Source organism: Blennius ocellaris (genome assembly GCF_963422515.1).
Source record: "Blennius ocellaris genome assembly, chromosome: 8".
In the NCBI taxonomy this organism is placed as follows: domain Eukaryota; kingdom Metazoa; phylum Chordata; class Actinopteri; order Blenniiformes; family Blenniidae; genus Blennius; species Blennius ocellaris.
This window is the reverse complement of record NC_137657.1, coordinates 16617771-16630194: the sequence shown is the minus strand read 5'-3', so window position 1 is coordinate 16630194 and position 12424 is coordinate 16617771. Positions and strand designations below refer to the sequence as shown.

The 12424-nt window shown below is 38.7% G+C and overlaps 1 protein-coding gene across 1 annotated transcript in view; it reads left to right on the top strand.

The window, feature by feature from the left end:
• LOC308134058 (mannosyl-oligosaccharide 1,2-alpha-mannosidase IA) overlaps positions 1 to 8808 on the top strand; it is a 227189-nt gene extending 218381 nt beyond the window's left edge. The window contains exons 10-12 of the mRNA XM_080501666.1: positions 1555 to 1727; positions 6288 to 6403; positions 7295 to 8808. Coding sequence (XP_080357792.1) covers positions 1555 to 1727; positions 6288 to 6403; positions 7295 to 7436 — 431 coding nt within the window. The 3' untranslated portion in view covers positions 7437 to 8808. The remainder of the gene's footprint in view (positions 1 to 1554; positions 1728 to 6287; positions 6404 to 7294) is intronic.
• Positions 8809 to 12424: the final 3616 nt, after the last annotated feature.

The window sequence follows — 12424 nt, the reverse complement described above, 5'->3', positions numbered from 1 at the left end:
CAAAACAAAAACAAAGTTTCATAACCAAAAAAAGACACATACGTAAATAAAGCACAGCTTAGTTTACTTATTATATTTATTAACCTGTGAGCAACTGTGAGGTTCATTTCAACGTGGCTGCACAAAACAAGTTGTTATTATTCAGGTGGAAACTGAGACCTCATCTGTCATGTCCACTGTGTTTTAAAGAGGATTAAATGCTAACTAGTCTTTGTTGTTTGGGAATTATCAAAGCGACATGGAAGACAAGTTCAAATGGGGTCCAATAAATGACAAGCTCATAATTAAAACTATGTTTCTGGTATGTGTCTCTCTCCCATATGAAGGACTTTTCCCTTAGCAATTGAGGTAATTGTTAGTTTTTTCCTTATTTTCCTTCAGTGGCTTTCATATGCTTGGGTTTAAATGTGAGGAGTCTGTCATCTGGTCTCAGATGCAAATGTATGATCTTGAAAAGGAAGCATCAGTCGCTTCGGAAACTAGATATAAAGGCACATGATACTGTCATTTATTGCAGGAGACAATCATTTCCTATTTCTCTAAAGTTTCAGTTAATCTCAATGGAAAAAAAATGTTTTACACAACCAATTTGACAGCAACTTCAAATAGTTATTTGCATGTCTGTCGGATGGCTTAGCGGCTGTGTTGCTGTGGTTGGTGCAGCCGCCTCAGTGGGAACACCCAGATTAACATCCAGACTTTTACCTTTTTTTTGTGACCTGGTACTCCATCATCTGCCGAGACATGCCCGTGGGGTGGCTGTGTAATCCTCAAATAGTACCCTCATCTTGTTGTGTTTATATGCTGAGGCGTCCTTTTGCAAGATACTGAAACCAAGATTGTGCCTTGCATGTCAGATGAAATTGAGATGAAATAGAGACATTTTCACTGCCTCCGCACCTTGCAGATTGTTCAGTGTTTGTTTTCAATTTGTTTTTGTTTATTTTTTTGTCAAAACTCAATAATATATGGAATAAACTCTATGTTGCATTTATGCTTCTCTTCATCTTGCATGCTCATTTAAAAACAATAACCAGTAGGCTGACTGGGAACCCCTGGCGCCCATCACGGTAACTCTTCATCTGAAGATGATTTTGTGGTTCATGTGCACGCAGCTGCTTACAAACCCTCAGCAACCTCAAAGGAACCAATTTTTCCAAACGACCACCAGCTGGCCGGGTACAATCACAGACAATAAGCAGGAGAAAATAAAAATGTCAGCGCTAATGGAGCAAAAGAAGGTTGTTTGTCTGCGTCTGTTTCTAAATTTGAAATCCCGTCCTGACCTTGGAAACAGATTCTTTCTTGCTGGATCTTGACTGAAATATCTTTGATATGCAGTGTTCAGGGATGGTAAAAGTGACAAATGAGAAACTCCCAGAACATCTGGACAGATGAGGCGATCTCAAGCCTTAAACTAAGTATATTTATTGAAGCATTAAATTTTACCTTCAAGCAGGCTGAGCATTTTAGCTTTGGAGTTGCAGATCTGCTGAATGACATTTTGTGATTCCTGGTTGGAAACTGATCACTGTCTGTTTCTGTCTCTGTCAGCCACCAAGCTCGGACCTGAAGCGTTCAGATTCGATGGCGGCGCTGAAGCCACGGCGACCCGGCTGAGCGACAGATACTACATCTTACGGCCAGAGGTCATCGAGAGCTACATGTACATGTGGAGACTGACCCATGACCCCAAGTACAGAGAGTGGGGGTGGGAGGCTGTGGAGGTGAGCTCGTCCACTCGGCTTGACTACATGTACTCTGTGTGATTCTGCACGGTAGTTTACTTACAACATTTAATTATGCCATTCAAGCTGCAAACCATCAGTTATTTCATTAAGAAGTAGACAAGTTACTGAAAACAAAATGCAACAAGTTAGTTGTAACTATACTTGCCTCTCTCGGTTATGCTGCTCTAACAAAATGTGCACCTTGTTGTGACACATGAGCTGAGCTTGCAGCTCTTTATTTGATAGTTTAAATACCACGATTAATGTTGGCGGAACATTCTCTAAGTTGTGGCTGTTGTTGTTCATATAAATAAATTGATGTATTAGCTCAAGACGAAAAAAAGAGAGAATCAAGACAAAATTAAACCAACACAACACGGAACCGTAGTTTACACAAAGCTAAGCTAATGGTTATATAAATTTGTTAATGAAAGTACAGCAGATCCAAAACCAACGTTAATGTTACTGACAGTCTGCCATCTTCCATGTCTCTGTATGAGGGGTGAGTTAACTAAAACATTTCTGGCAACAGGAGTTGAATGAAAAAGAAATAGTTACGTTGTTATGAGCAGGAGAGAAACAGCAGCTCTGCATGCTGTCAACTGTTTTTCTGTACAGCTGTTATGAACTGTCATGAAAATATGAGATATTTTCATGACAGTCATCAGTTACAAATGCAAAACAAGATTTGTTGCAGTAATGTGTCTCATTATTCCAAACTTTTAATATAAATCACATTTATTCCATTTTCACAGGTGCAGTTTCAAACCAGAGAAATTGGTTTGATCTAATAAAGCCAAGGGCTTTATTTTCACACTCACAGGTTCATGAGAAAAATTTAAAACTAAATTGTGTGCAAATGAAACAACATGTCATGCTCAGTGTAAAACTTCCCACAATCCACCTATCTGCACCTTTGAATCTCACTAATGAACACAGAGTCACTTGTTTTATCGACTTGTACATGAAGCGAAGTGTAAAAACGTCACTTTGTCATATTACAGACGATTTCATGGCTGGCTCTATTTTTTCTTCTCAACCTCTGTTGCCTGGCAACAATCGAGGCATCTGGAGAACCCTCATATGACCTGCTGTATTTATACATCATTTAGTAACCATGGTTACGCATATTCTCCTAATCACTTCATAATTAAAAGCTGCTAAAATTGGTGGTACAGCAAGCTTGTGTCCTTGTCTATATGTGAATGTAAAAATGAAAAGTGAGCCACGACTTCCGAATTGTAGTGTTGCCTTTGGAATTTCCAAGTGTCCTAAAATGTGTCGCATGTAGCTTTGGAATTGTGACACAAACGGTGATATAATTTTAAATTCAGAATCAAGCAGTAGCAGCAAAAGTAGTGTAGAAATACTGTTGGTGTATTTTTCATAGAATCAATCAATTTCTTTGCTTCTTCATAAAATATGCATAACACTATAATATGTCACTTGCGTGGGATGTTAATCCCTACCTTCCTATAAATTTAGCAAGCATTCTTCTTTGTTTTAAAATCTTAATGAAAATTGATTGGAACCCACAAAATTCTTGTGATTCTTGTACTCTAACTACACTATTTAACAGCTCAGTGTATTCGTGTGAGAGTTTCAAAAGAACTGTTTAAAACATGCTGTGGATCTTTCTTGTAATGGTATTTCTTTTAAGTGAGAAACTACGATTTTGGTATATGCAAAGCTAGATATAAATAAAGGTTTAGAAGCTGCTATTGTCATTTTGAAAGTTAAATATGTTTTGTTACTCCCAATGGATTTAAGAGCAATGGGGCCAAAAAAGGTTCATTTGAGTAACAAACTCCCAAATACAAATCTGAAGGTTGTTATTTTTAATCTCTGAACATATTTGCAAACACAATACCAAATGTATACTGTACTTAACATAATCTATGTGCATTACAGGAAAGGTACCAAACCAAAGTAAACTGATACACTCAACATATACGGGTATATATATATACATATGCTACATAAGTCATAAAGCATAACTCATCAAATAATAAACAATATTTTTAAGACATTACTTTACAAACCAGTCTCATCTGTCACAGTTCTAGCTTTAATATGCATTATTAGAGAAAAGTGTACAGTTGAAAACATTTTCCATGTTTTAGAAATTTGACTGGTTGAGTGCATTTCATCTTCAGATGGGAAAAGAAATGTTTTGCATCTGAAGCTCATTTAGCCTGTGTGCTGAAACCTCCTGCTTCTACTTTTCAGACATCAATCAGACATAGAGCAATAAAGGGATCATTGTAAAGATCATGTTTTATTATTGCTGCAGTATTAACATAATCCATCCAAATTTGTGAATTATAAGATGAAATTATAAAGTTTGAAACACATTGGTTTGTGTGATACATCTCAAATATAAGGTTCACTGATGTAATTTAGCTGTGAGAAAAAGTTAACATCATTATCTCATATTTTGGAGTAGGAAAATGCCTTTCGCCTGGTATTGTTCATGAAATTGAAAGGAATTACTCCAAACACTTACAAGAAAATAAAAAATCTCCACTTCAGTGGCCTTTTATTGTGGACATTCTAAGGCACACCTGTTCAATAATCATGCTGTCTAATCAGCATCTTGATATGCTGCACCTGTGAGGTGGGATGGATTATCTCGGCAAAGGAGAAGTGCTCAATAACACAGATTCAGGCCACGTTTACACGTACTTTGGTATCTAAAAAAAACTGTGATATTTCTCTGTGTTTTGGCCGCGTATTTACACATACATGCAGCTACAACTCAACACAAATGATAATAATAATAATGCATTGGTTTTGTATAGCGCTTTTATAGGCACTCAAAGACACTTTACATTGCATTGCAATTCATTTATTCCATACTGGATGGTGGTAAACTACAGTTGCCCTGGGGCAGACTCACGGCTATCAGCCCCTCCAACCACCACCAACCACTCACTCTCACACTGCATTCACACAGGCAGTTCAGGGTTCAGTGTCTTGCCCAAGGACACTTCGGCATGTGGGCAGGCAGAGATGGTATCGAACCTGCAACCTTCCGATTGGGACGTCACGACACTGCACGGAGCTGGCATGATAGATTCAGCATTAATTTAGTGCACACAGAAGTGGGGAGATCAGGCTGATGAGTTTGATTATTGGTCACTTCCGATATGGAATGGACTCATTGAGTGATGAGTCCTCAAAACTCCATCACAATTTGTGAAGTCCTGGGTTTTTCTCTCCAGGATTCTGATTGGCTATTATGGCTTCATGCTTCTTGCTACACTGCCGCCAACAGGTTTGGCATGCTGATAGCAGCTCAGAACCAACTGTTTATGTGGGTCAGTGTAAATTAAAATTAAAAATGTAATAACATTTAAAAAGAAAAAAGAAAGAAAAGCTGGGTACGTGTAAATATGGCCCAGATTTGTGAACAATATTTGAGAGGAATACGTTTTTTGTGTGTGTAAAAAATGTTTTCGATCTTTGAGTTCAGCTCATGAAAAATAGGAGCAAAAACAAAAGTGTTGCATTCATATTTTTGTGTTCAGTGTATATATATATGGGGGAGACGCCCCTGGTTAACTAGCGGATATGATTCAGCTCCATTAACTGCAGAAGCTCTCAACTCACACAAATGGAAGAGTGTACTTTTTGTAGGATACAATAAAATTCCTTGCAAAAAACTGAATGTTTTATCCTAAATATGATTCAGGCGGCTCTATTTAGTAAATAATTTCCAGCCATACAAGTGTTTCTTTCACTAAGGTCAGTTAAGCACAAAAATAATTTCATGTTAGATTAAGTGGGAGACACTGCACGGTATAATTTTGTGCCCTATACTTGTCTCATGGAAGTGGCTTAGATTCCCATTTTATAAATTGAACTTACCTATTATGTCGAGCTCTTTTAACACCCTCAATTACCCTCCACTAGTTTCTTTCCTATTGTGTGGCACTATACATTAGCTCATAGATCAAGCAGTCCCACTCTCGGGGGGTGAAGGTTGTGCAGGGATCACCATTATTAATGTGGCAGTAGACAGGACGTTAGCGATGGCAAACTGCACAAGGCTGGCATGATAGATTCAGCATTAATTTAGTGCACACAGAAGTGGGGAGATCAGGCTGATGAGTTTGACGGGCCTTTAATTATCGGTCACAAAGGTTGGACGCGTCGTACAGCGCTTCTCTTCATGAACATCAAGCATTAACACATCAGGGTCTTTGTTAATTAGCACATATAAGCCAGCCCTTTGTAGCAGGGGTAGTAATGAGCTAATCTGCCCGGCTAGCTCGGCTGCTCTCCATTAGCCCTTGTCAGATTTAGCACTGGGGCCCCAGTTGTGCAGCTAGCTGACATGCTTGACACATTCCACCATTTTCTCTTTCTTTAGGTGTATGACGGCTGAAGGATTTTCCAAAATGTATCAGAAAGCTCAGTTTTATTTTTACTGTTCTTTAAATCAAATTCACATGAATAATTGAAGTATTATTCATCCAATTTGTCCGGTCGAACTGGAAGTGGTCTCTTTTCCTCACATTGAACCGTGGCTTCTTGCTACGTGCCCCCTGTCAGGCCCTGGAGCAGCACTGCAGAGTGGAGTCCGGCTTCTCAGGGATCCGTGACGTCTACACCATGACAGTCGGCCATGACAACATGCAGCAGAGCTTCTTCCTCTCAGAGACACTCAAGTACGTCCCATTTCCTCCCTACAGCTCCAGTACTGACAAAAATGTCAGTTTACTATCTACATGCATAAATCAGGTGACACAGGCTTCTTTACAAGAATATATAAAGACAAGGATTCATCTTCCTGTTATCTGTTCTGTATATGAAGCGGACTCCTGAAGTGAATGAGATGTCGTCTTCTGCTTATGAAAGAAACAAAAGTATTGTAATTATATACAGTGTAGTTTGAAGATTCAATTAAACATTTTGTCATTCTTGGATCATGAATCTTTAACGTACCGTGAACCTGAAGCACCAAATCATGAAACTCAGGTAGTGCTGCAAAAATTGTGATCACTGAATTATTCATTCATTCTTGAACAAACCAGTTTTCTCTTACTGTTGTCAGTGAAAGCGTCGGGCTTTTAGCGTCCGCTGCTAGTTGATACGTGCTTTTACATCTGTTACATCATTGTTTCTGTTCACCCCAATTTCTTTCAACATTTAAAAGCCAGTGAACACATCTATGTTATGAACATTTTTCTTGATGGCTTTGGGCAGATTTTGTTAGAAATGACATCCAGTTTAGAATTAATCCTTTTGATAACATGTTTTTGGGCCAGTAACACTCACTTTTTTTTTTTTTTTAATTATGTTGTTTATACAGACACTATTTTTAGATCTCTCCCTGAGGGCACCTCAGAAAGTCCTCGTGGCTACTAAATGCCCAAAAGCACCACATCGGCGCCACCGGATGTTACATGTAGGGAAATACTAATAGACTGAATGCATCTTGCGCCTCCATAAGATGGTGGTGGGTTCTAACCCATGACCCTGGAGTGGATGCAGTAATTTAGAAGTATGGGTGAATTTCATAATGAATCCTCGTATGACATTTCTTTCTGTGTGTTCAGGTATCTTTACCTGCTGTTCTCTGATGATGACCTCCTCCCTCTGGAGGACTGGGTCTTTAACACAGAAGCCCACCCACTGCCCATCATCCGCAAGAGCTGCATGCAGGACGAAGCAACACAGGACAAGATGGCTTCCAAATAAGACTGAACAAACAACGGCTGCGTCTGTCACCGACACATCTGCACACTCAGAGTCACACACAGATATCACAAACACCAATTCTCAGTGCAGGTTCAGAGTCTTTTTCAGGAGCGTCGCCAGGACTCTCGGTTCCTTTCCAGTAAAGGATGTTGTGGTTTTACGATGTGATTGTATATCCTTTCACCAGGATTGCTTCCTGCTGGCGCCTCTTTTTTGTGGACAATCAAGACAAACATGACTTTCATGAAAAGAGCACCTTTTTTCTTTCCTTCTTTCCTCTGTGAGGAAACCAGTATATCCTACAGACCCAAATGTATGGGAGGAGGGTTGAACTCTGGGCCATATTGTTACAGAGAGAGAAACGTATAGAAAGCCACTTGAATTTTGCTCCTTGTTTTTGTCGTTCTGTTAATCTGGAGTGACGAATGATTTCCTTCGACCTTGTCATGGCATTTTTTCCTTTGTGAGTTCACTCTTTGACCAAAGGTTTCTTTGCAATTATATTTCCCTCATTTTGAGTAAAGTGTTTTTGGTGAGATTTGATGGATGATTAAAAAAAAAATGTACAATGAGGATTTGATATTGATTAATTGTACAGATGAACATGAAATGTGACCAGCGAACCCACCTCCAAACTAATGTTTGATGTCATGTTTCTTACTGAAACAAGTTTGAATGATCCAAGTTTGGAGGTGTAAGCGAAGTGGTTGTCTTATGCATCCAGGGACCTTTTTTTTTTTTTAAACTGCGATGATGCCGGGGTTTGCATTTCCACTGTATGCTTGGGTAATATTTTGACCAGAACAGCGCTTTTGCAGTCCTCTCAGCCTTTCACATCGAAGAAACCAATGTAGTGCTGTCACACCTGTGACTGTCATACACCTTAAAGGAAAAACCCATTTAGGAGTCAACTCAGAATGGATGAAAGTCTTTCTGTTCAAACACTTCAGTTTCTCTGCTTCTCCCTGCCTTTACATGTGAATCCACACGGCTGCCGATCCTGGTGTTAAAGGCTGTTAGGCTGCAGAGACGTCTTCATTTTCATCACGGTTCCTTTAATCACTGCTGTTCTGCACAGTTGTGGTGTGAATGTGTTGTACATACAGATGGAAGTGAGAGCTTGTCTTGACTTAAATTTTGTGTATCCCCTTTCTTCTTTTTTTTTTCTTTTTCTAAACTTCAGTGGTTCTTTTTTCTGGGTTTTCTTATGATTTGCTTCCCTCAGGTGTTTCAGTACAAAAGAAATGGAAAAAAAGAAACTAAAAAGTTCAGATTTTAAGTCTAGTTATTGCTGATATTAATTATTGTTATTACTTATTCTTACTGGTTGATTTAACTTTCATTGTTGAATATTTTCAAATACTGATAAAAAAAAAAGCCCTGTACAACTTTGTACATTTAAAACAAACATGTCTGTTGTGTCATTATTATCGTCTGTGTTCACTTTTTGCCAACGAAAAAAAATCCTGTTATTTTCTGTAGTATTCATGTTTCAGTATTTTGCCAATTCAACAGCTTCACCAACAAGGTCACCATATTTTATCCAAGCTTCACCTTCTCTGGTGAAAGGTCACAATAGTGTTATCATTGACATCATGTTTCAGTGAGTTCAATCTAACATGAAACACTTTAGATGGATGACAAAGGTTTTGGTCACAAGTGTCTAAATAGGTCCAAATATATGAGAATGAGGACAAAATGAATGTACTTACATGTATAAATTATGATGCATTACTAGCGTTGCAATAATTTATGTAGGATATTATTGATTGCAAATAACATTAAAGATCTGCATTTCTAACCCCAAATGAATTTGACTACTGTAGAAGTCATATAACTTGAAAAGATGAATCAATAATTCTAAACTTAATATTCAGTTTATGTCCAAACAGTAAAAGATACTTATCTTTTTTAATATAAATAGTAAAATCCACAGATAGAAGATACAGTACAAGCAGTACAATTTATCACTGTGTCAGAGTCAGCAGTTCTGCTTTGATTTTAAAATACTGCAAATAGCAGCTTCTGAAGTCATATTTAATAAATAATTTCACAGGTAGTCAAGTTAATTAATATCAGTTATTTCCTGTTTAAAAAGTAATACAATCTCTTTGTTTCACTACTAAATGTGGAAAGTTAAAGCAAGATGCCCTGTCCAGTATGACATCACTATTGGCATACAACCAACTGGCCAACATGGCGTCTTTGACGGTGGCTTCAGTAGCATTTTAAGTAGCCAGTTGCAGATGGTTCCAAAATTTAACCTGTTTATGGCTTACTTTTGTTTCTTTATTTTATTCCAAGAAGTTAATCACAGATTTAATTAAAGGGGGTCGTCTCCAGGTAGTGGAAAGTTCCAGCAATCATCACTCGAAAATGACTAATGTGGTTTCGCCACCTCTATCAATGTGTCAGGGCAATAAAGCAAGATTTAATATCCCCTTCCCTAAATGATTCAGCTCTACTTACCAACGCCTGGATCCTAATTTGGGGACTGATAGCTTCAAGTGATTTCATTTTGGCTTTAAATAGAATCAGCATGCATTATTGACGTGATTGACATTTAGCGGTAATTTGAAAAATGGTGTCTTAAATGTCACAGATCTAATGACATTAATCTCACTGACACCTTTTGAAGAAGCACTAATACCGAGGTGTGCGAGTTTAAATTGTGCACCATGTAAATGTTATCTGAGTTGCAGCCGGTAGCTACAATGAGCGTTCTCCCTGACAGCTCAGGATTGGTAATGAACGCAGGGTCAAAGGGTGGAGGGCACGATTTGTACATGGGAGCATGCATGCTCTCGCTCGGGGATGTGAGTGGGAGGATTGCTGCTCATTTGAAAGCACCTGGATGGATAGAAGGAAGGAAGGGAAGGACAAACGCTTGCCTTCCCCTCTTTTCTTCCTCCTGCATCCTCAGCAAGCCAGGCCTGGCAGAAACAGAAATATCGGGGCGGCTGTCTAGCATTGCAAGACTTCCAACTGATGTGTACTAGAGGTGGAAGAGCCACTAGTATCTCGCTGTCACAGTCGTCCTCCAGCTGTCTGGACCAGGACGGTAAGAAAAAACACCGGGCCGTGGATATGTGGTTAAAATATCCTTTTCAATTCCACTCGCATCACGATTCAGAGTTTCAACTTACCGACGATCAAGACTATTAATGGCAAAGGAGAAAAACATAATTTTTTTGTGAGACAGTCATGAAAGTAAATAAAGCATTAATTCTACAGAAGGATTTCACACCGTCATGCATTACATTTTAACTTGACCTCGTGTTGAGCCCAATTAGATAGCATTTTGGAAAAATTGCAATGAATTTGCATTCATTGCAAGCTGCTGTTGACTGTGAGTTTCCCCTTTTCAATAAAGGTTACGCAGGAAATAAGATTATTCCAAGCTTTTATCAAATATAGAAAACAATTGGATTCATTTGAAGATTCGTGATTATTTCGAGTGATGTCATTAAAAAATAACCCCACTATCCGAGTTCTGCAGAATAGTTTTAATAAGAGGTCTGAGTAGTACACCTATAGTTATCCTCGATAACCCAGCGTGTCTGTGCAGGTTGATGTTTATAGCATATTGTTCCCAACCTGCATGTGTGTGTGTGTGTGTGTGGTTTCATTGCAAAGACAACCAACAGCACCAATTTATGGCCTGGCATGCAGACTACATTGTTTTTAATGTAGATGGGAATTTGTGCATTTTCACATTAATGAATCTTGTGTAAAAGGGGCTTTAGTTCAAGCTGTGTTCATTCCGTGTGCAGTTTGCATGTTCTCCAGGTATGTCAGTAAGTTTTCTCCAGGTACTCCAGTTTCTTCCCACACTCCAGAAATATGCGTTTAAAGCTATGTGGCGTTTCTGATGGATACATTGGTGCTCATGTGAATGTGAGTATATGTGTGGCTGTATGGTCTTTTTGTGTTTAAGCTGTGATGGACTGGCTTGGACTGTCATCCACTGTTAGCTTTGATCTGCTCCAGATATCAGCGATTCGTGGTTGGATAAAGTGGACCTGCATGAACTAAAAGGTAGTGTTGATGATGTTGCGTTCCCTTCAAACTGAAAAGATAGCCACAGGACGACATACACTACAGAAACCTAAGTGTTCTCTTCAAAAGCGATTTTATGAGACAGACCCCATCGCAGACTTTACAAAAGGAGCATGTCAGAGCATAAATATCACATAATAAAGACACATGGCAGCTTTGCTTTGTCTTTTCCAATAAGAGACACAGTAAAGTGACAGGTTTAGTCTCCTTATCCCCTGATCTACATCATCATACCGACACCTTCACATGCTATCAAATAGCTTCCTTCAACATCCTTTAGATGTATTCTGGGACAACAGTGTCATCTCAGGCAGCTTTCATAACAAACATCTCACCTGAAATGCCATGATGCCAGACAAAAGTTCTGAAGTAGGTGAACTATTTCACTGACTATTCCATTAGTTGGACATCTCATCAAAGCAGCTATCTGGTTTTATTTTTTAATTTTTTTCTAGATCTGCCTCTGTCTCTATTTTTTTTTCTTTTTAGACCAAAGCTTGTTTAAATTAGGACTTCATTTAAAATCTCATCTCCCCTTCACACTCTGTTTTGTTCTGTCTCGTTTCCTCGCTTTCAGGTCATGTTGACACACTTTCATAGTTTTTTATAATGCAGTTAGTTTCTGTCAGAGAAGGAAAAGGTGACAGCAAGGTGAAGTTTGCAGGATGGCTCTAGTCACCTTAATGGTTTTGTACCCAGCTCTAATTATACACATGAAAATTCATGGCAGACAGGTTTAGTTATTCATCTGACATTAAGACACGAGATATTAACAAGCATGAAAAGTGCAGTTCGTTATATGCTGGTTCCCTTGAGACAAACTACAAATACACTTTATTTCATACTTGCCTTATCTTTCACTGAAACCTGCAAAAGAAGTCAACAAATGATGATGCTGATGATGATGATCAGAGCCACAGAAAACTTTA